The sequence below is a fragment of the Canis lupus genome, chromosome 20, assembly GCF_003254725.2.
Source record: "Canis lupus dingo isolate Sandy chromosome 20, ASM325472v2, whole genome shotgun sequence".
In the NCBI taxonomy this organism is placed as follows: Eukaryota; Metazoa; Chordata; class Mammalia; order Carnivora; family Canidae; genus Canis; species Canis lupus.
Genome location: NC_064262.1, coordinates 12,944,005 through 12,967,019, shown reverse-complemented (window position 1 = coordinate 12,967,019; position 23,015 = coordinate 12,944,005). Strand labels below are relative to the sequence as shown.

The window sequence follows — 23,015 nt, the reverse complement described above, 5'->3', positions numbered from 1 at the left end:
CGCTTTCCGGTGGCTGGAAACAGCGTGTCAGCAGCCCTGGACTCGCCTCCCGGCCAGACGTGCCGTCGCCCCACCCTGTGCACTTGAGCTGGGCTCCGTCAGCGGCAGCTGCACCGGGCAGCTGCCAGCCTGTGTCCCCGCCCAGGCCGATGGCACGCTCTGCCCTCTGCTCCAGAGGCTGCGAAGGCCCCTCGCCCTGCCGCGCCCCAGGGGCCTGCTGCTCCGGGGAAGCACGTGGCCGCCCTTGGCCGCCAGACCCCAGGTCTGGCCTGTCCGAGCGCCCGCAGTCTGACCGGCACAGAGCGTGTGCCAGGCACAGCTGGGACCGGTGAGGGGAGCGGCGCTGTAGCCTCCGGGAGGGACGCCTGTGCTTCGAGCCCGGGGCTGCGGTCTCCCGGGGGCGGCATGCGAGCCCCGTGGCCCAAGACTGCTCCCCACGGTGCCAGGCCCCCCGCCGTAGTTAGCCCAGGGCAGTCCGTACACGCCAGTGTCCGCACGGCAATATCTGCTTACACGCTTCCCCCAACCCAGCAGGCGCGGGAACTCCAGGGATGTATTCTTCTCCCCTTCACACGCTGCACCCGCCTTCTGCTCCTTGCCCCAGTGCCGACCCCCCTGAGCGCCTCCCTTGCCTCCTGCAGCCCCAGGCACCGACCTGCACCTGTAACTCCTTTGTTTCCTCCTGAATCTCAGCACTGACTGGACCGGATACGGCTCACTTGACTAGAAGACTATAGTTGGTAAAGCAGAGAACATACACACCTTGGTAATCGACTCTGGACTGTCAGCGGTAGGCTGTTGCTAAGTTGGGGGGAGTCACAAGTTCTCTGCAGATTTTCAAGCGTGCGGGAGTCAGTGCCTCTAAAGCCGCACAATGTTCCGGGGCCGCTGTGCCTGCGCTTGGGATTCTGTAAGGGGCCTCTCTACAGTGAGGCCTGCCAGTGTGTTGCTAAGGAATGTGGGGATGCACGGTTACTAGACTTTAGGTGCAGTCCTGCGTCTGTGCGGGGTACGCAGGTGGACAAGGCCCTCGGTTTCTCCTTTCACCAACCCACTTCTTCTCAGGGCCTTGATGTGACCACCTATAAAATAAAGTTGAACCAAAGGGCCTCTTATGCCATCTTTAGCGCTACGATTCAGTGAAGCAACTTGCAAAATGCTGCTGGGAGTTCATGAACTATTAAAGAGGGTTTTTGTCAAGAGCAGGGGTATGGGTGTCAGGAGGGAGAGAGGAGGAGACCTGTGTGAACAGGATAGCAAATCTTTGGGATCAGGGTGCATGGAGCACATGAGTAAAATGAGGGACTTGGAAAGGCTTGAGGAATTGAGAGGGTGTGCACACAGCTGATGATCTCTGTCACCCTTAGGAGCTCAAGCTTTCTTTCCAGGCCACCCTCACGTCAGTAACATCGCTGGTGACTTGCCCCTCAACCCTTGCTGGTCGTAGGAACAGTAAGAGGAAAGACTTTTTTTCTCTATTCTTTGAGTATATCCAGGCAGGGCTGACCTTAGCTAAAACCATTTTGGTCAAGTGTTGGCCAACATAGAAACCCACAGGATGATAAACACTGTTCGATGGAACACTCATGTGTGAAGCAGCTTAGTCGAGAGGCTTATGGATGTGTGTGTATGTGTTTGTAGGTTCAAAGATAAATGCCAAGTATTTTTTCCTGAAACAACAGCAGAGAAATTTGGAAAGCTGTTTAAGTAGGCTTAACAAAAACAAAAACCATGACTGCATAAAGGTAGTAAGAGAGCAAAGTTTGAGAGTCCTGAAACCCCGAAAAGAATAGAGGAAAACCAATAGAAATGGCTAAAATCCCATATATAACCTCTGGGAACGTTCTGGTAGATTTCTTAGCTAACTGAAAATGCAGGGGGAAGTTGCCTAAGCAAAATGTCATGAGCCAGCTTGAGAGGAGGGCAAGTTACCCTAATTGTTCTTTATTAGGAGTCTCCACTGGGCCAACCCTGCCTTGTCCGGTACCAGCTGCCAGCCCCACCTTCCTCTCCTCCTCTGAGGCCTCTGGCTTCCTCTGCCTGGCGGCCCGGGTGCCCAGGACACAGCCGTGCCACTCTGGGACAAGCCCTGCTTTCTCCGTGTCTCAGCGGGGGGGCCCAGCACTCACTTCACCTGGGGTCTCCAATGACTGAAACAGTGATTCCGCAGCTGGCTCTTCTTAGGGATTTCATCAGAAATGGGTGCGGCTCGCTCTCCTGGCAAGGGCCTGTCTTTGTTACACTGTATCATCCAAGAACAACTATTAACTGAGTCTGGGAAGGGTGAGTGGTCATTCCAGCCCAGCTGAAGATTATATAATGCGGCCTGTTTTGGTAATGTCATTCAGAGCTCAAGAGCAGAACCCTCTGACACCTACAGTTGGAGGCACTGTGGGCAGCCTTCGTGTGGCTGCGTGGTAGAGGAGCAATCTGTATCTCGGAAGTCAAATCCCATAGAAAGGAAGGACCTAACCTGACTTGGAAGCCAAGCACCACCCGAGGCGTCCATACCTGAATTCCAGGGCCGACTCTAGACTAGCTCTGTGACCTTAGGCTGATGACACTGATCGATAATGCTTTTGCATAATGCTTTCCAGCTTACGGGACGCCTTCTCACACCTATTTGATCCTTACAGTAGCTCCTCCTTAGGGGCAGCCCATGATCTCTTTCTCAAGAGAAACAGAGACCCCAGTTGGTTAACTGACACCTTCACTGGCGCACTGTCCTCAAACACACTGGGGGCTTGTGACCTGAAGTCCTTAGCACCTGATTCAGGTCATCACTCTTCCTGCTGACAAACTCATGTCACAAGGCTGTGGTAGAAAGGCACCTGTGAAATGTAGAGATACCGTATGTGGTTTGAGTTCACTGAACTTTGGAACAGAGGAAAGTGGATCTTTGGACTTGGGACTGGCCAACAAATTCCAAGTGTGGGATTCCTTGTTTTTAGTGAACTTTATTTTTTATAGCAGTTTTAGGTTTACATAAAAACAGCAGAAAGCACAGGGTTCCCGTATATTGCTCCCTTCCTACCTCCCCTCCCCACACTCACACACATAGTTTCCCCTCTTATTAACATTTTTTATTACTGCGGTGTATTTGTTCTAACTGATGAACCAATATATGACACATGACTAAATACAGACCAGTTTACGTTAGGGCTCACCCTTGGTGTTGTACCTTCTACAGGCTTTAACAATTATACAGTGACCTGTATCCAGCACTACAGCAGCAAACAGAAGAGCTTCACTGCCCTAAAAATCCTCTGCGCTCCACCAAGACGTCCTTCCCTCCCCCCAGCCCCTGATCTTCTTACTGTGTCCATAGCTGGCATCCATTTTTTTAGTTTAGTTGTTTTTAATGTATAATATTTGCTATAAATAGCAATTTTAGAATCACTGAGCAGAGTTAGAGATCATTATCACCGTTTCTCACCCAAAGCAACAGATTCTGGGTTTTGTTTTGCTGTGGTCTCAGAAAAGTGAGCCCTAAAAATGAATTATTTTAGTCCCCTTCAGTAAAAAAAAGTCACCCCTCCCCACCAAAGGGGCAAGTAATCTGAAGTTCATGAAGTGTCCTGTATTCTTGCTTTTGGAAAGTTAAGGATTACCCGCAGTCCTCCCCTGCACCCCTGCCTCCTCTAGTCACTCCTGTCCCCTGCGGTCCCAGGCTTTCTGGGAAAACCTGGTTTGTCATCCTGCTCAGTAAGATGAGTAGACACACATCTGTCATGTGAGTTGAAGGGACAGTCTTTACCTTTCTGAATCTCCTCAGAGGGGACTGGGAGAGACAAGCCACAGGTCTCCTTCCCCAGGACCCATCTTCTCTCCCCCACCATCTCTCTTGCCCTCCTGCCCCCCACTGTGCCCCCCACCGAGAGGTCCAAAATCTCTAGTCCGGCTATTTCAACAGTAAATGCTCCACTGTTTACATGGTAAACAAACTGCTACCTGAGCAGACTTTCTCCGAGGAAGGTAATTGATTACCTCAGTCGTCTTTCTTAGAACAGCCTCTTCAGTTGAACCTGGGAAGAAGAAAAAAAAAAAAACCTCTTCTCAGAATGATTAGCATTTGCATCATACAATCCAACTTCCTCTCCTCCTCCTCTCTGTCTCTCACACTCTCTCTCTCACACACACACACACACACACACACACACACACACCCTCCTTCTTTCCAGTCAAGGACATTTCAAGAGGTCAGTACCGCCCCCGTGTCTAAAACTTCAATGTTTGCCTTTGCAGGGACTTTTCCAACTTTACCTAGAAAAGAACTAACCAGAACTTTAGCACTTGTGGTCAGCCTGCTTCCGGCTGTGGCTTCAGTCAGTTTGTCTGCTCTGACAGAGGAAGCGCTTGCTGTGCCGGGAACTGCACTGGCTGGATTGTAGGAGGACCAGGGCAGACGGTGCCTAACGACATTGGTATGCGAGATGCCAGCAGCAAGGAGAGCCAGGCAGGCACGGGGGACGTCTCAGGCCCAGAGCGACAGATGCTGCTGACAGACGCTCCCTGAACCCACAGCCTCCCCCAACTCCACCCTCCTGCACACACACACACACACACACACACACACACGTGTGCACACACACTAAATTCACGTACAGACAAAATGCCAGTTGAAGATGATTTCCTCAAAAAATGCAGAAGCCAAGACACTGAGCCGTGTTTTGGATCTTCAGTGCACATAAAGGCAGGATGCTGCAAACGCTTCGAGGCCTCCAGACTGACCAGCTGGAGCACCGTGTACTGCAGGCTTCCCTGGAATCCTAGAGCACTCAAGCAGGCGCACCATCTCCTATGAAAGTCCAAGCTAAATACAAAGTGATTGGATTCAAGTGTTCTCTGCCCCTGTACTAGTAATTGGGATCGTCTAAGCATTTTCCCTTCGAGACTTAGATTCTCTACGGAGGGAGATGCAGTCGGTGAGCAACCTTACACTGCACCAGAGCTTATCCTACTGTGCAGGGTGCAAAATCAAATGGAAGCTGAGAGAACAGTGTGGCTAGAATTGCTAATTAATTATAACCACTAGGTACTCCTTGGTAATTTGAGATTTGACTTAACAGCTCGGGATGATTATTTAATTAAAATACTGGCAACACGGAGGATTTCAGATTTGGGGATTTACCTGCTTCAGTGCAGAAAAGCTAAAAATACATGCCATCCGGACTACTTGAATTTCTGCAGTTGAGCTGCTTTCCGGTGGTTTAGGATTTTAGTGGGATTCCCCCATCTTAGATCGCATTGTTATGTATCAGAGTTGGAGGAAAGCACTGAGGGAGAAGCTGTGTGGCGGTAGCCAGAAAATATCCAGACCAGAAATCCTTTTCCAGCTCTGCACTCAAGGACTCCACTGAGCTGGAGAATGAAGGTTTATCCCTAGGATCAGGGTATGTGGCCTAAAGTGGCCTCAGGCAAATAGGACATTTCTTTCAAATCTTGGATTTAACTTTTAAAATTTGATTAAATGTCATGTTCTTTGTAGGGCATATTTTGAGTTTAACATAAAAATATTTTCAATAATTTACCATTCAGTGAAACGGGCATTCTAAAAAAAAGATGCATTATTTTCTGTCTGTGGCATTATATACCCTTGGGCCGGACCTTCATGCCCCAGGATGATGGGTGTCTCACTCATGGAAGCCCAAGTAAAGCAAAAGCAAAGGGGATCTGAGTGCATCATCATAGCCACTGAGACGATGAGCACAGCAGCCCATAGCAGTCCTCCTAATACTGGTGGACCACACTCATTCATCCGGCAGGTCACAGCTTGGGAGGGGAGGCTCTCAGAAGTGAAGAACCATGCCCTAGGACCGTCCTTGTGACGACAGTCTGTGCACTGAAGCACGTTGGGGGCAGGGACCTGGTCTTGCTCATCTTGAGACCCTCAATACTTAACCCTCTGCTGGGCACAGAAATTATAAATGTTCAACAAACAGTTGTTTACTGAGGTCTGCATTTTGCATTTGTTCAAAGACCTTTCAGAGAGGAAAGGGACTAAGGGACTCTCCTTCCATGGGAGTCCAGAAATCAAATATGCCATGAAAGAAGGTGGGAATCTGCCACAGAAAACCTCTTTTAATCTGTAGTCATTTGGTCACTTGCTGTTGGAATACGGAAAAGAAACTGCTGCTTAAGCTTTAAGCTGTGTGCAGACTCTTGCGTCAATTTTCTGTGTTCTTTTGAAGACTTCATTAATGTGGACTCTATTTGGAAATCTGTGGTTTTTTTTTTTTTATGGGGGGGTTTGCTAAGCAAAGGAACATTGCAAGATTTGAAAGGTAGGTTTCAGATGGCATTCTCTAGCCAGATTAGGCAGTTGAACATATTAAATTGCATGTCAGTAGTGAGTCCTCACCACCCTAGCTGCTGGAGTGCCATGCACATGCCTCTCTCCCTGCATCTCACCAGGCAGGCCCACAGGGACTCCAGGTCACCCCCCCTCCTCCTTCCCTCAGCCAACCCCCTTACCCCAGCCCTCTTCATTCCACGCTTCGGGTTACTCCTGTTTCATGCACCAGGCTGTCCCACACTTTGATCGGCTCTACAATATCTATAGTCTGAGCTGCCCTTGCCTGTAGGCCCTCATCCCCCACTCCAGCCAAACTGGTTTCCTCCCTGTGCCGGCCCCACTTTGTGGAGAATGCCCTCATGCTTGCCTTTAGTTAGGCCAAGCAGTGGCCCTCCTTCAGGTCCACGCCTTTCCCCAGGAGGATTCCAGCCCGTGATCATCACTGCTGGTCAGCTCTGACGCTGGCCCTACTCTGCCACTCATTTGATAGCACGTAGCCTGCTTTATACCATTCTTCTTTTTTAACATAATATGTCCACTCCCATTAACTAAATAACAAGAGCTGTGACGGCAAGAACCCCATCTCATACTTAGGTTTCAAAGCCATTTCCACTTGACAGAGGTCCAGGAGGCAGCAACCATATGTGTGTGTGGCTCACTGCTGTTCCCTCAGCACCAAGCACATAAGGGAAGTGCTCCTGAAGTAGATGTTGAATATATATTTGTATTTTTAAAATATTTCCTAAAATATTGCTTATACTTTTGATTTAAATTCAAAGAACTAGCAAATATTTCACCCCAAAATAGCAGTTTATAATTCATCAACACTCAGGGTCCCCTGTGAAATACAAGAATTTGTTGTGTCCCTCCCTCCCCAGGACAAGTTACCTTCCCTTTCAGGGCTCAGTTTTCTGCATTACAGATCCAGCTGTGACAGTGATCTCCAAACTCCTACTTGGCATGACATCCTGTCACATCCCAATTGATGGTGTGTCCGTATGCTCCTCTGAGTCTGACAGTGTAAATAGGACACTGGATCTTTCCTCTTCAACTTGTCCTGGTGTGGGGTCGGGGAGTCAGTCTGTAAAAATTGATGACAGTCCCTGTGGATATGTGAGGCCTCTGATTGCCAGCCCGGTCTTGTACTGTGTGATCCTACTGCATTTGTGCTTTGCAAAAAGGCTCACGTTTTCATCAGTCCAGCCCACACCATCTCTCCTTCCTCAATAGGTCGGCCCAGTGAGAGTTAAGTAACCACCTGTCCCCTGTGTGCGCCCTCTTCTGAACAGTTACGTTCATTCCTCCCTTAGCATTAGACACTGAACGTGGGACGTTTCTTTGGTGGGAAGGTGCGACTGTGTCTGAAGGATGGACACAGAAGCAGTGAATATAATCAGTGATAGGTTATTTAGCTGTCTTTCAGTGGCAATGCCAAACTGAAATGTCTTCAAATGCTTATTCTCCTCCTCCTCTTTGCTGTAGACACACAGCAGAAAACCTATTCCCAGACATGGAAACAGCTTAGCTTTTTAGACTGGTCATCTTTGAAATGGGATGTTGTATTGAATGGTCTTTTTTTGCCTGTTGCACTGTGGTGGGAAATTGATGAAAATGAATATAGGCTAACATAAAGGTACATGTGAATGAAGTGCTGATCACAGGGTATTTGGTACAGGAAGGCAGAGATGATCATTTTCTCCTCTGTCATTCTAAGCAACTGAAATTCACCATTTAAGCATTCGCTCTCAGGGCTCCACAAATATTTATCAACTGTCTACCATGTTCTGGTCACTATACTAAGGTAGTCTCTGCACTCATGATGCTAGAGGCTAGTGGGTTCCTAATTACCAAATTCCCCAGATGTTTTAAGCACTCAAGTAAATGTGATGCCACATTGACAGTGGTATGCCTTCTTTGTAATATTTTTCAACTTGTTCTCGTTTGGCTTCAATATTGCTAGACTGTCTTGGTTGCTTTTTAACATTTAGACGTGTCTTGGATTTTGTACCTGATTTTAAGCATGTTGATGCCTTCTACTGTATGACACAGGTTGGCAAACTCCAGAATATGGGTGAAACCCAGCCTGCCACCACCAGCATTTATAAATAAAGTTTTACTCGAACACAGCTACACTCATTCATGTTTGTACAGCCTATGGCTGCTTTCAGGCTGCAATAGCAGAGTCATTGTGACGAACCATTTGGTCCACAAAGCCAAAGATCTTTACTATCAAAAAATATTTACCATAGAGAAAAATTTGAAGACCAATGGTGTACACGAAGTAGAAATAATAGTGTGTGTGCCCTGTGTGCGTGTACCGGCAGAGGGTGAGGGGATGGGCAAGATTTGTGTTAGAATGTTTATCTTGATGGGATCAAAATGGTCCTGGTCAGAAATGACACCAGACAGATGTGGACTTGAGTTCATTTTCTCCCCTTACCTTGTGCTGATTAAGCTTTTACTATTCATCCCTGCCTCTCTGTACAGAACTTCTCTATGATGCCTGCTTTTTAGGAGAAAAGCACAGGTGGGCACAAATAAGAGAGGTGGGAGGAGGAAGTCTTGGCTCATTGGTTAACCAGTGGTGAGAAAAACTTTTCAGGTATAAGCTATAGATATCAAAAGAAAGGATGGAGACAGGAGAGGAGGCTGAATGGGCCTTTCTTATACCAACTGATGGCACCTATCAACGATGTCAAACTGGAAGGAAAAAGAAACAAAAAAAATCAGTAATTTCCATAAGCTGACAAAGAGGGTAATGGAACAAGAAGCCCACTCCCCATTTTCAACCTCTTGACGATCCCCTCCCAAGTAAAAGCTCACACACGCAAATCTGGTAAATGCCAGAACACTTGGGATCTCAAAATTCATTTCACTTCCAGAGTGTTTGCAAATGATTTTCCAAGTATAATGCTTTTAAAAATACACAGCACAGTACGAGGTATCTAGAGCAGTCAGATTCATAGAGACAGCAAACAGAATGGTGGTTGGCTGGGTGCGTTAGTGTTGAATGGGGATGGAGTTTCAGACGGGGAAGATGAAGAAAGTTCCCGAGGTGTAGAGGGTGGCGATGGTTACACAACAGTGTGAATGCACTTCATGCCACCGAACTGTACAGCTAAAAACGACTTCAATGGAAAATTTTATGTTCTATATATTTTACCACCTACTACTCATTAGCCATGTAATGCAGTGGCTGCATTCCTATTTACAGATTAGGGAAGTTGTTTGGAAACCTACCTTTAGTTCTCTTTTAGAGAAAAAGTAGTTAGTTTCGTTTTGGTTTTTTTTTTTTTTTTTTTTTAAGATTTTATTTATTTGGGGGAGAGAGCACACCTGAGCTGGCAGAGGGGGAAGGTGAGGGAAAGAATCTCAAGCAGACTCCCCGCAGAGCATGGAGCCCAACACAGGGCTAAATCTCACGACCCCAGGAGCATGACCTGAGCCAAAAATCTTAACTGACTGAAGCACCCAGGTGCCCTCACTCCGTACTTAGCTTAAAAATGATTTCTTTTTTTTTTTTTCTTTTTTCTTTTTTTTTTTAATTTTTATTTATTTACTTATGATAGTCACAGAGAGAGAGAGAGAGAGGCAGAGACACAGGCAGAGGGAGAACGAGGCTCCATGCATCGGGAGCCTGATATGGGATTCGATCCCGGGTCTCCAGGATCACGCCCTGGGCCAAAGGCAGGCGCCAAACCGCTGCGCCACCCAGGGATCCCTAAAAATGATTTCTAAGAATTGAGAGAGTTCAAGGATATTCAATTAGATATTTACTGAATGGTTTTTTAAAATGCACAGCACATTAATTCTGTAACAACAGAGAGCGCCTGATGAAAGAGGTCACAAAGAAAAGATAGCATGGGAGGACTGCCTTTCTTGACTCCTAGAAATGACTTTCTTTTTTCTTTTTTTTAATGTGGATTTTTAGGAAAGAAACCTGGACTGGTTTCCCAGGATGAGAGCCATGTCCTTGGTCAGCAGCGACTCTGAAGGGGAGCAGAATGAGCTGAGGAACCTGCAGGAGAAGCTGGAGTCCACCATGAAGCTTGTCACTAACCTTTCCGGCCAGCTGTCAGAACTAAAGGATCAGGTAAAGAACAGATGCCCCATCTGCCCCCTAAACACAAACACACCAGATTCGATGGGGGCAGAAGCAGCAGTGCTCGTGTTAAAATGCTGACGTTTCCCTCGCATGGAGGCAGAAAAGGGGCCTGAGGCAGAGAGGGTAAAACTGCCCGGGTCTCCCTGTCTCCCCGCCAGTTCCCCTTCACTGCACTTTTACAGGAGAAGCCGGTAGCACTGCTTTCAGTGCTGCTGGTACGAGGTTTTCATATGAAAAACAAAACCAGAAAAAGGGAGAATGCAAATGACTTCAGTGAAGTGCTGTACAGAAAACACCACCCATAAAGCCATACTCTTTTACTTTACCTACTGTCAGATTAAAAGCTATTTCTAGCTTTGCTTTCTAGCCCTCAAATCTATCAACTCTTCACTCAAGATATTTAAGTTCAACATCCCGGGAAAAACCATACTTTAGTTCATTCGGTGGCCAGATCCTTACTGAGCGGCTGTCACAGGCCAGGCATCACGCCAGGTGCTGGGGACAAAACCACAGACAACAGAGACCAACCCCTGCTCCCCAAGAGCTGACCAGGCTACAGAAGCACTGCTCCATCCTGCTCCCTGTCCCTACGGCAGACACTTGCCCCTTTAAGGCACTGAAGGAGGAGGGGGAGATTTGTACCAAACCCTATGTACTTCCTCCTCCTAGCCCCTTCTGAGGGAACAAAAGCGCACACACCAGCGCCAGGCAGGGATGTGGTGACGGGACGCCACACACGAGGTGAGGTGAGCTATGCGTCCAGGGCTGGCAGGCCCACCGGTGGGCAGGTGCAGGTGCTGTGCCGGAGCTGACGGGGGTCACCTGGCACAGACATGGGACCAGGTCAGCATCCCATATGGGTTTTTAGTCAACTCCATACACAAGATTATAAATTTTGCACAGCAAGAGGTATCAGGCAGGGCTGCCCTGCAGGTAAGTTGCAAGGCCTACCCATGGGGGATTCTCTACTCTTAGGTACATAACTAGTGAACACCCCATCTGGAATAAGCTCTTCTTGGAGATGGTCTGCAGAGCAATGTAATGATCCTACTTTGAATTCTGTTTCTTTGCCAACTAAATTATTCCAGACTATTATGCCCCCAGCTACCATTGGGCCTCACAGTTTTCTTTCACTTGTATTAAGATGCAAATAGATAAGACTAATGACAAAAGAAAGTCTTCTTTATGAATGCTGTCTATAGCACTGAGCTTGGTGGCCCCTTAAAATGAATAACCTGAATGAGTAAAGCTAATAAGTATCTAACTAGATCGCTCTTATTATCTTAGTAACTTTTTACCCTTTCTGTGACACACCTGCCAAATGTTCCAGAGAACTAACCTGTTCGTTGAGTACAGCTGCAGCTGCTTCTCTATGCCCCTCTGGAGAGCCAGGTGAACTTCTTAACACCTTCAGCAGTGCTTTAGTTCCTGTCTCCCTTTTGAGAGGGCTGTGGCTACACAAATCTTAGTTAAATCAGAGATTTTTAAAAGCCTTACAGAAACTGATCTAATACAGACTTCAGTAAAAGAACTGTTGAGCTCTCATTAAAATGGTCACAGGGGTGAGGTGAGTTGAGGAATTCGCAGAAGGCATCTGAGGTGAAGGAGGGCATCCAAGACCACAAATGTGAGCCTCACTCCCTCATTGTCTCCATGAGGGTACTGAGGTGCATGGAAGGCTCTTAGGAAGTGTGTTTCACTCTCTAGGACAATGTCAGGGCTGGAACTCCTGATCCTCCTGTGTGGCTTGGATTTTTGTATGCTGTATATATTTTTGTTTTTATTTGTTTTGTCACCTTACCCTGTTTGCCTTTCAGGTTGACTGTTTACAATCTTACTTTTTTTTTTTTTTTTTTAAAGAGCTTTGTAGTTTACAAAGTTGCCCCACACACTTAAGCACCGTGGAGGATACCTTCATGGCCATTTTACACAGCTAGGCATAAAAGAAACTTGGCATTTTCAAAATCCAAGGTACAATTTGTTTCTGCTAAGCCTAAATTTTGCTTAAACAAAATATGTAAAACTTCATACATAGGGACTAGTGTTCATTAATGACATTAAAGCTGTGATTTAAACTGCTTGGTTCTGGCCCTTATATTCTTTGTCTCCAAGTTGGCAGTTGGACCAAAAGCCCTTCCCCTGTGAATGAATGTGAACCATTTTTTCTTGGAAGATGTTGTAAGCTAAAAAGAAGTATGAGAAAACCAGTAATATATTCTCAAGTGCCTTTACCAGGACTGATTTGCTGAGGTTTTTAGGTGCCCAGGAAAAATTCAGCACAGCTGCTTTTATTGGGGAAATGTGTTTCTTTCAAAAGGAATTAGTCAGCATTTTCTTTTGATTATGTAACCTTTAACAAACCTTTAAGGGCATTTAAGAATTGACTTACTGAAAAATTTTGAATTTTATTAAATTTGGTGTAGTAACAATCATAAACATATCTTAATTTGTTCTGCATAAAAAATTATGCAGATATGTTAGAGAGTTGCTGGTTCTTAAATGGCAATTGTAAGAATTCCTGCCCTCTGAAGAAAACAATTTTTTGAATTAAAAAATAAAAGCCTACAAATGATTAATGAGCAAGAAACTCTATGATAGATATTTTTAAAAACTGCTATGAAAGAATAGCATTCACTGTTAGAAGTACTGGGAAACACACAAATTGCTTCATCACTGAGATATTTTTTTCAATCTTCTGGTCCAAAAAGCATAATGGAGCAATGATAGTTTAAATGTGAATGTCTTTGGTTTTAATCTGTGCTGCTACTGACCACTTTGGTGGTTGTTTTCTTAAAATACCAATTTAAGGAGAAAAACTTGTTGTCTAGGACAAAAGTTAAAAACCTAGTTGGTGGTGTCACTTTTCCTACTATTGCCAAGAACAATTGATTAGAATTGCTAGTCTAAGTGTTAATGGTGCACCTCATCTTGAAGTTTCCCCTCCCAAGAGGTTCTGAATACTAAATATGATTCTCTTACATTCTTATTCCAAGGAGGAGAACTGATGTAAGAACCTACATTTTTTTTTTTTGTGCATGTTTTCTTCATAACGCAAAAGAGCAAATATCGAGAGGCTTCACTTTATTGAAAATGTTACTGGCTTCCTCTGGGACAGTGACCCTGACGTGTTATTAGGAATACAAAAAGCGCTTGAAAATTTAGATCACATTAGCACGTTCTAGTGTTTGGCACTTTTCATGCAAGACAGTTACCTTGCGAACATTAACTGCTTAAGGAAGGGAGGGATAACAAAAGATTAGAATAATTGCCTATGGTTGGAAAATGGAATATTGTTCCTTACACTGTTCTGGAACCACAAAGGGGGACGAAGGTAACAACCGCCCTCTAGGGTCCCATAAGCTAGTAAGAAAGACAAGAAAATAGACCTAACAGTATGATGCAGTGTGAAAAGTTGTGCATCCCACTCGAGACATGAATAGAGCTTGATGGAGCACAGAGGAGGCGGCATTTAGTCCTGTGTGTGGCTTGGAGTAAGAAAGGAGTAGAGCCTGTACATGATGTAGTCTTACAAGTAGGTGACTTCTGAGCTGGCAGAGGAATGCAGTAGGGGGCATCCCAGGAAAGGAATCAGCATGAGCAAAGGCATGAAAACGCATGGCATGCTCCAGGAATGGCACTATGTTCTGGTTGATTCCGTTCATTCTTTGAACCACCACTTGTGAAACAGATTGGTGAGGTGCAGCCCTAGGTACTGGGGTTACAGAGATGAATAGAACCTGTTCCCTTTCTATACCTGATAGTCTAGCGTGGGAAACAAATCAGTAAACGGCTAACTTAGAATTCAACCCTGTAAGTATGTAATGGTGGTGTGAATAGACTGTGAAAGGAGGAAAGCAATTTAGTCAACCTGATGGTTGGGAGAGAATTTGGGTTATGCCACAGAAGCCTCAGAGATGGTACTACAAGAGCTGGATTGCAAAGTTTGAGGACAAGCCTACCAGGTGAAACAGAGAGGAACAGAATATTAGGGATCAACGCAGAGTGTGAACAAGTACATTGACAATAAGTCAACGTCAGTGTTCCTCAGAGTTGTGAGGTTTTTTTCTTAGTATTTTAGGCTCATTGTTAGAAACACAGCTGATTTTAGAGTTTCCTGGCTTTGTAGAATCTGAGTAACCAAGACCTGGCTATGACAGGAAAGCAGTTTTTCAGATCCTTGATCTGTTAGAAACCAGATCATGGCATCCGTGTGCTGCTGACAAGCAGTCCTTCCTTTGCCTGCCTTCCGTCGTTGGAGGCCAGGACTGGGAGAGGAAAATGCGTTCATTTGCTTCCTACCCTTCGTGTTTTCATGAAAGGTCTTTCCCATGTTTGGCTGCATCTGATTTGTAAAGCTACAATAGTCTTTGCTTCTTGTTAAGACCGAGCCAAAAGTAGGAACGCTAAATTTCAAGCTAATTTTTATATTCATGTAGACATGAAGAAGAGTACTGCTTCGAATGTTTATCCTTTAGCTAAATGGGAATTTTGAAGATTGTAAATGTATCTAATACAAATAAGACACTTCACACTATTCAAAATAGATTTTTCAGTATTCACATTTTGAATATAGTTACTTTGATCAGAATCTGAGGGATATTTTTAAGTCAATTTTGTTTCAAATGTCCAGAGAGAATATGATGTGAGAATATGAAGGTTCACTCTAGTCATTGTTTGCTTTGATAAAGGTAACAGCAACAGGTAATACACAAATAAGGCTTTACACACACACACACACACACACACATTGTTTGTGTGTGAATTATTTAAGTAGGTAGTAGAATTGAGCTCAGAAAACCAGAACTTATATGAGACTATGCACTAATGGGCCAGGGAAACCTAACTGGCCAGCACTGTTGACCTTGGTTTTTTACAGACCAGAGTTAGGCCTTAGGGCTTTTGTTTTTGTTTCCTTATAATCATAATTGGATGATGACCACTGTCGAAGGGCTAAAGCCTTTAGCAATTGCCCTATTCCTTCTCACTTATTAGTCACTTAAATGACAGCCATTCTGTCTAAAAGGCTGTGGTTGATCAAAACAGAATTCAGACAGATTTGTATGCCTACTATGTGCTCAACTATAGATAGTCTTCTCCAAGATCTTAACCTTGAGAAAAATGATATATGTATCCAAAATACTTTTGTGTTTAAGAATGTGAAAATAGACTTGAAGTGATCTTTGACATATTTCCAAGATAATCACTGCTTCTAGAGAAGCAGTGTGATCCCAGACCAGCAACATAAACCTCACTTGTTACTTGTTGGAAATGCAAATTAATGGGCCCTACCCTAGGCCTACTGAATCAGAAACTGTTTGTAGGCCCTTTGATCTGTTTTAATCTTCTGTGTGATTCTGGCCTATGCCAAAGTTTAAGAACCACTATTCTACAGAAATAGAAAACAAAATTAGGTATATACTAGGTACTTGAAATTACCAGGAATAGGACTGCCTGAGCAAAGAATTTGGCAACTAACCTACATCAATAGGGTATTTTAAGGTTTAGGAGATGGGGAGGGGGCGGGCAGAATGTTAGAAAGGCAAACCTAGAAAGTTAGGAGCAGCAGTGAGGTGTCAGGTGATGGCCATTGAAGGGAAAAGGAGGTGTGCTATCAGGTAAAGACTCATTTGTTATAAAAAATACTGTTGTAGAAGCTTTTCTATTTAAAAGAATGACTGAATAGTCAATATCTCGCAAAGTTAAAAGCTGACCTAACCAACAGGCATGAACAGATGCAAATATAAAAGGCCATCTCAAATGCAAGTAGTTATTTATAGAAAAATTACAGAAAAGGTTTTAGTAACTAATTTTGACAGTTGAAAGACCTCAGTAACTTTAAATCAAAGTATTTAAATAAAGTAGCCTTCAGGAGGGGTTGAGCCCCTCCGCCCCATTCCTAAATCCATTAGAATGCTTGTGATTGTTAAGCTTCGTTGTGTTGTACTGGATTCCCTCTCAGGGTTAACTACCAAGGGAAGAGTGAGAGAGAGTGTGTCTGTCCCTGTGTCCGTCAGCTGGGGGAGGGAGGTGGATCTGAGCTAAGTATCTGAAGTACCAGACAGTAAGATCAATGAATTACAGATTACACTGTAATCTAGTTGTGAATTTATCCCACATGTCAAATTAGGTTCTCTTTTCTCAGCTGACTCTGTGAAGTATAGTGTAGTGTGTAACACTTACTTAGAAGATTTGTCATTCATCTACGGAAACTTGAGAGGCTAGCTGTAATGTTTTAATTCAATTCTTTATAAAAAGCTACCTTCTGGAATATTCACTCCTTGTAAATTCTCTTCTAAATTATAACAGAAGGTATTTCACAGGAGCCTAAAAATAGTATTTTGATTTAAAAGAAAAACTATGTTTTGAATAAGTAACCACTTTAAAATTGAACCTAGGTAAGTTATTCTTATGTTCTCAGGATATTTTGTACCAAAAATTAGTCCAAGTGAAAACTGAGATTTAAGCATCTACTATGTGACACTCTAGCAAAGAATTTACATATATCTCTGTTCTATTCTCCCCCTATGAGATAGGAATTATCATCCTAATTGTGTGAGTAAAGAAACAGACTTTGAGAAGCTAAGTAGCATAGAACCGTAAAGAAATGGGTCTGATGCCAAAGCCTACATTCTATTTACAAGGATACCTAATTCCTCTCTGATTTTAGGAAACCAAAAATCTACATGCAGGACCTTAGGCCACTTGTAGACAACAATTTTACCTAATATATATTTTATATTAATTGGCTTAAATGCCCAGCATCAAATCCAGAGCCAGGACCAACTGGTTACGAAAACTGTTAATGCAGAGAACTAAATGTGTCCTAAAAATACCTAGAACAGAGCTAGCTACCCATCAATACAAGAAGTGATTTAGTTCAGCAGCCAAATAATAACAACCTCTTGTTTGGGGTTTTGAAAGCGCTTTTTCATTTGACCAGTCTTAGGAAATGGTCTTTCCTGACCCAAAGCAGTCCTGTGTGTATGGGTGGCAAAGAACAGACCCCACTGAGTACCTAAAGCATTGTCTATGACCTTTAGTCAGTCTAGATCTCAGGGACATGTGAGGACATTCCTCATCTTCCGAAATGTGCTACATCATTTTTCCTCTGAAACCAGAATTACTCTAGAATCATTGAGTAATGGAATCGGGACCCCCTGAAGACCATGGACATAGTCCCTCTCAAACCTAGGATTCTAAACACACTGCTTCTCTTGATAGTTTGGTGTGCTGTTAGCACCACACAAAGCCACCATTTTCCAATGAGCTTTTAAATCATTTGGAAATGGATTTGAGAAACAATCAAGAATCCTGTGCTTTGACTGTTTTTTGTTTCTTTATGAAACAAATAGTGAGCAATACTTCTGAATGCCACATTGCATGAGTAGGTCACAGAATTCCCCATTCTGCCTAGGAAGATGTCCCTTTTGAAGTTGTGTGTGTTTGATTTAGTGACGGTACACTATTTGTAGAAAGTGGGTTTCAGTATAAACCATAACCACAGAGGTAAATCTATGGTTCAGTATATGATCTGACGTACAGGAAGTGTCTGGGTCTAATGATGAAACTTTTTAACTTTCCAGATGACAGAACAAAGGAAGCAGAAACAAAGAATTGGTCTTCTAGGACATCCTCCTCATATGAATGTCAACCCACAGCAACCAGCATAAGCAAATGAAATAAAGGAATCTCCTGTACCTTTTTTAATTATTATTAGTGTGGGTATGGCTAATTAGTTCTGATTCACCCACAAAGATTACATTAATGCATAGTACATTTGTAAATAATCAGTTTTATACTGTATGTATATGATTGCTACTCTAAAGGTTTGGATATATGTATTGTAATTAGAATTGTTGGCATAATGAAATTTCATTTGTGCCAAAAATATTAAAAATGCCTTTTTTGGAAGGACTAAAGAAAGCACCTGATTTGCACTTGAACCAGATTATAGATTTAAAAGTATATGACATGTATTTTGTATTTAAAACTAGAATAGCCAGTATTTATGTTTTTTATAAAACTGTGCAATACAAATTATGCAATCACAATGAATTTGTAACTCCTGAGTGTCCTAATGGGAGTGCACATCTTTGAAGCTGGTGTGTTAATACTATGTAATAAATGGTTAAATATCAAATGATGCTGCTGCCAAAATCATATTAATAGTGAGTTTCCTGCCCCTGGGCATTTTGTACCATATACTTACTTACTGTGGTGATACTGTTTTTCGTTGCTAGTGGCATTAAGCACCTCTGTCTAATAGTGACAGTGCTCCAAGTCAGCATTCATTTTAAGAAAAGCAACTTTAGTTTCAAAGATAATTTTAAGCTTCTGACCTGATCATTTAAACTCTTTAAGTAGGAGAGCTAAATTAGAAGCTCAGACTTTAGCTTGCGAAGTTAATGAATTTTTGAAAGGGAACTTTTTATGCAACATTTGGAATAAAAGACTGCTGGCCAATCAGTGTCATCTCCAAGGTGAATTTTGGTGTCACATTATAAGGAAATGAATAATGGATGGTGTCTAGATTATCTAGTCCGAACAGTAGAGTTGATTTTTTCTTCATCTGAACCAACATGCTACAGTAGCTAAGAAGTATTAAACTATATACATCCATATAAAGATGAAATATGATCTATCCCATTAGAACTCATAGTTGAACACTGACATGTTATTCTTGTGAAAGAGCCACGTTTTGGTTTTTTTTTCCTTGTCACATGATTTATTTCCTTGATGGATGAAAAGTATGAAAGGAAACTTTTATATCTGTTGCCTAGTTTTGTATATGGATCTCATTTTACAAGAGAATCTCTGCAAAAAAAAAAAGTTTAAAAATGTACTGAAAGCAGAGTTCTGAAATGAGTAAAGTTTGTAAATGCATATATAAAAATAAATATTTAATGATGCAGAATATACAGTGGTGGACTGGTGGCTTTCATTTTTGGCATTTCTTTGTGTCTTAACAGCTATTCCAATTAATTACATATTTTCTTTGGGACCAATTTAAAGTGCAACTGGTTTGGTTACCAGATTAATTCAGAAAATGCTTACTTGATTAGCAAGAACTCAGAGGAGATTTACTTGAACAAATACCAGGGAGTGTTTAATATGATGTTCATTCATTCTTCTAGATGAGTGACTGCCAACCAGACCGTCCTGAACAGCGTGCGCCAGGGCATCCATGGTCGAGTCAGGAGTGGGTGCTGCTGAAGCTCCTGCCTCCTGTGCTTTCCCAGGAATGGGGGGCTTTGACTTGCTGTCTGCAATAAAACTGTTGCAGTTTGTTTTCCTTCCTGTCCAGTGGTTGGAGTCCTTCAGCAAGACAGGCAGTCAGAAATGTTTCACAAAGTTAACTCATCTATCCAAAGGTAGTAAAACTTGTTCCCTCCTCAAAGCAATGCCTGCCTGGTTGCTCTTTTAATACTGATTCTCTCTGAGCTTGGTAAATAAGAATAATTACCACCCAATGTTGGGAACTAGGTCAGGACTGAATTCCAGTTAAATGACTGGTTTTATAACCAATGCTTCTACTTTATAAATTTGATAACTTAAAAAAACAAATGAATAATTTTCCAGCCAGTGCAGTGTATTTTCACAAAATTTTTCTATAATAAGGCTGACCCAAGATGGACACACACTTGAATCTAAAAACAAAATAGCAATCTATGCCGAAGCCCACCACATGTGCTTCAGCCAGCAAGGATTTGTGCTTCCTTGGGTTTCTGATCTGTCATGCTGCCCAACACACCATGGCAATGTGTGTGGTTTGTCTCCCCAGTCCCATCCAGTTCACTGGAAAGTTCTGCACTGACATGTCCAGGTTGCAGCGTTTACAGGTTTGTCATGTTTCATCTGAATCCTGTCACTTAAGATATAAATCTTTATTCAGTTTGCCAGCTTCAGCAGAAAAGAAATGGAATTGGAATGCCACCCCACCCTATATGTGGCAGATTCTACCCTTGGAGTTTGGGTGTGAACACAAAGTTAGTATAATTGAAACATAAAATTTGAAGTTAAAACTTCTGTAGCCTTTGATGTGTAATTGTGATTTCACCTTTCTCCAGACATTGCTTTTTCAACACTTCTATTTCAAGGATGGAGGTCCACATCACTTTCAAAGTCGCCTGGTGTTATCAAGCTGAGTAACAAATGTGGTAATAGAATGCTAATACGCAAGAAAGTCTTTTTGGCTTTAGTTTTAAAAGTTTGCTTTAGCACCAATCCAAATTCCAAGATTTTCCCAATTTCCTTACCTAAACCATTTGTTAAAGGGTCTGAGAAATTCCATTCCTCTTTTCTAACATTTATAATATCTTGCCCTTTACTACTTCTGTATATAAAACTGTAATGATAAACCTCCTTTTCCCCTACAAAGAAAGCTTCTACTCTTTGACAGGTCCTAAAGCTTTAAATGATAGTCCATCCCATACAATTTTTCTTAGAACTATATCTGTCTCTACTCACCCCACACACGTACAAAATACAACTTCTTTTATTTCATTCTTTAAAAATTCGATTCAACTTAATTGGTTTGTTTCCAAGTTCATGCTTCTTATTCATTGTTCTTCACTCAGCCAATTTTTTATTTGGTTGTACTTTCTGAAAATGGATTGCTTGATTTGGGTCCTATAAAAACTGCTCTTTCATCCTATTTAAATATTTCCTCACATAAATTATAAAGCAAGCATATTTTATTTCTGGAAGCTAACCAACATGGTCTATGCAGTAGAGCAAACTAAACAAAGCTTTATTTATGTGCTAGTGGGAAATTATCAAGATCTTCACAGTAAACAAAGGAATTAACCTGTTAAAAACTCAATTCTAGATTTTTCTATCCTCATACTGAGGATGGTCTACGGTCCTACTTAGCATGATAATGCATGAATGAGAAATAGCCTGAAAGTTTCTAGCAGTTATTTTAAGGCTGACTTCTGGGCTACATAGATGGAAATTTACTCCTTCAAAAATACTAAATACAAGAGGGGCCTAACTACATACTTCTAGAAGTAGAGCTGGTTTTGCTAAAATAATGTTTTTACAGATTTTCAGAGAACAAAATAAGTGCTTGATAGAAGGTAAAATTATATGACAAATAAAAGTCACCTTTACATAAGACAGAATATCACAAAGGGCTCCTACAGAAGGCTCTTGAGATAATGTGCTCCATCTACCAAACCATACAGTAGGAGTGAAACTAATTTTAAACATAAGAAATAGAGACTTAGAGGGGCGCCTGGCTGGTTCAGGTGGGAGAGCATGTGACTTGATCTCAGGGTCATGAGTTCGAGCCTCGTGTTGAGATTTAAAAAAAGAGAAAAAAAAATTAAGACTTAAAGATGCAAAGCAACTGGCCTCAGGACTTGGCTCCAGAATAAACAAAGGTCTCCTGACTTAGCCAAATACAGGGAGCATTCTTCCCAGTTGCTACCTGCCTTCCAGAATGGGGCTATAGTATCTCATCAGAAATCGGTTTCCCACAACAGTTTCCCCTTCACAGAAAGTTCTTATGGAGAATTGCATTTTGTCCTCCAATGCAAATTGATTTGCTTTGCTTTTCAAATCCCTTTTACGAGTGGATCCACAAATTAGAAAGTACTGAATATGAACACTTCATCAAGACTGAAAACTGTGGCAATGATAAGCTCCAAAAATCTCTTTTACAACTACAAATCTCCTATAGTACTTCTTACTTAACTGCGTTTTTCAAAAAGGAGAATCTGTTCTCTCAAGGTGGCTTCTTCCAAGTGAAAACATTCAGATACAGATGACTGGCATCCTATCCTACCATAGAAGTAGGTGTTTATTAGCAAACCCTACTTTGCTCTTGTTCATTATACTGATAATTTGCTAACAATCAACCAGAATGTTGGAAAACCCCCTTAAAGATTTCAATTTTACAGAAAGTACCCAAAATTCCACCAGTTTTGCATCACAAAGTAGTGGTTAAAGTAAGGTTTTGAGTAAAATGCCATGTGTGTGGTTTTTGTGGGTGGCTGCAGCTCAAAACGACTATTAGGCCTCCTCAGTTATCTACAGGGAAGAGCTATGATGGCGATTATACATGAAGACAATTATGATTATAACATTTTTTTTCTTCTTTGGCATTTATATACCACATGGGCAATTCTTGCAACCTAAAGGCAACTCAGAACCATAGCCTTTAAGTCTGGACCCCAAAACCTGTCAAAATAAATAAAAATGTAGATCCCTGGTGGGGTTTGACATTTGGTCAACTCCAACGATGCTTATGAACTATGGCTTCTCCAGGTGCTGGCATTTTATATAAACTCATTTGGTATAACAAATCTCTGGCTTACTGGGGTACCATATTTTTAAAAAAGAAAAATTTACCAAAGGAGAAACTTAAAATACTTTAAGGTCATGACAAACCAGTGTGAAAGAGAATCCTAACACCTAGAAGTGAAACTGCATCATCCACCCAGCCTGGAAAGAAAAAAGAAAGCTAAAAACCGCTATAGAATAAGAATGCAGAGTTTGAGAAAACCCCTAAGGTGAATTGTGAACAACAACAAAAAAGAGCCCCACAACATAAGAAGTGCATACTGTATGCAAGAACCACTAATGGAAAGAGCTCGCCAGCATTTCTGTAAT

General features: G+C 42.5%; 1 protein-coding gene and 1 long non-coding RNA gene across 12 annotated transcripts in view; one reads left to right on the top strand and one right to left on the bottom strand.

The window, feature by feature from the left end:
- ITPR1 (inositol 1,4,5-trisphosphate receptor type 1) overlaps positions 1-19,692 on the top strand; it is a 318,713-nt gene extending 299,021 nt beyond the window's left edge. For 6 of the 11 annotated variants that reach the window (XM_025451109.3, XM_025451124.3, XM_025451147.3 and 3 more), the window contains 2 exons: positions 10,227-10,388; positions 19,535-19,692. In XM_025451109.3, coding sequence (XP_025306894.3) covers positions 10,227-10,388; positions 19,535-19,672 — 300 coding nt within the window. In that variant the 3' untranslated portion in view covers positions 19,673-19,692. Of the gene's footprint in view, positions 1-10,226; positions 10,389-17,983; positions 19,317-19,534 lie in introns of those variants that run through there. The other 5 variants (XM_025451170.3, XM_025451161.3, XM_025451155.3 and 2 more) reach the window with 1 other exon arrangement.
- The window catches only part of LOC125753204 (uncharacterized), a 36,994-nt gene continuing 16,870 nt past the window's right edge, over positions 2,892-23,015 (bottom strand). The window contains exons 3-4 of the long non-coding RNA XR_007404414.1: positions 4,606-7,376; positions 2,892-4,025 (exon numbers count right to left, since the gene is read on the bottom strand). This is a non-coding gene — a long non-coding RNA (uncharacterized LOC125753204). The remainder of the gene's footprint in view (positions 4,026-4,605; positions 7,377-23,015) is intronic.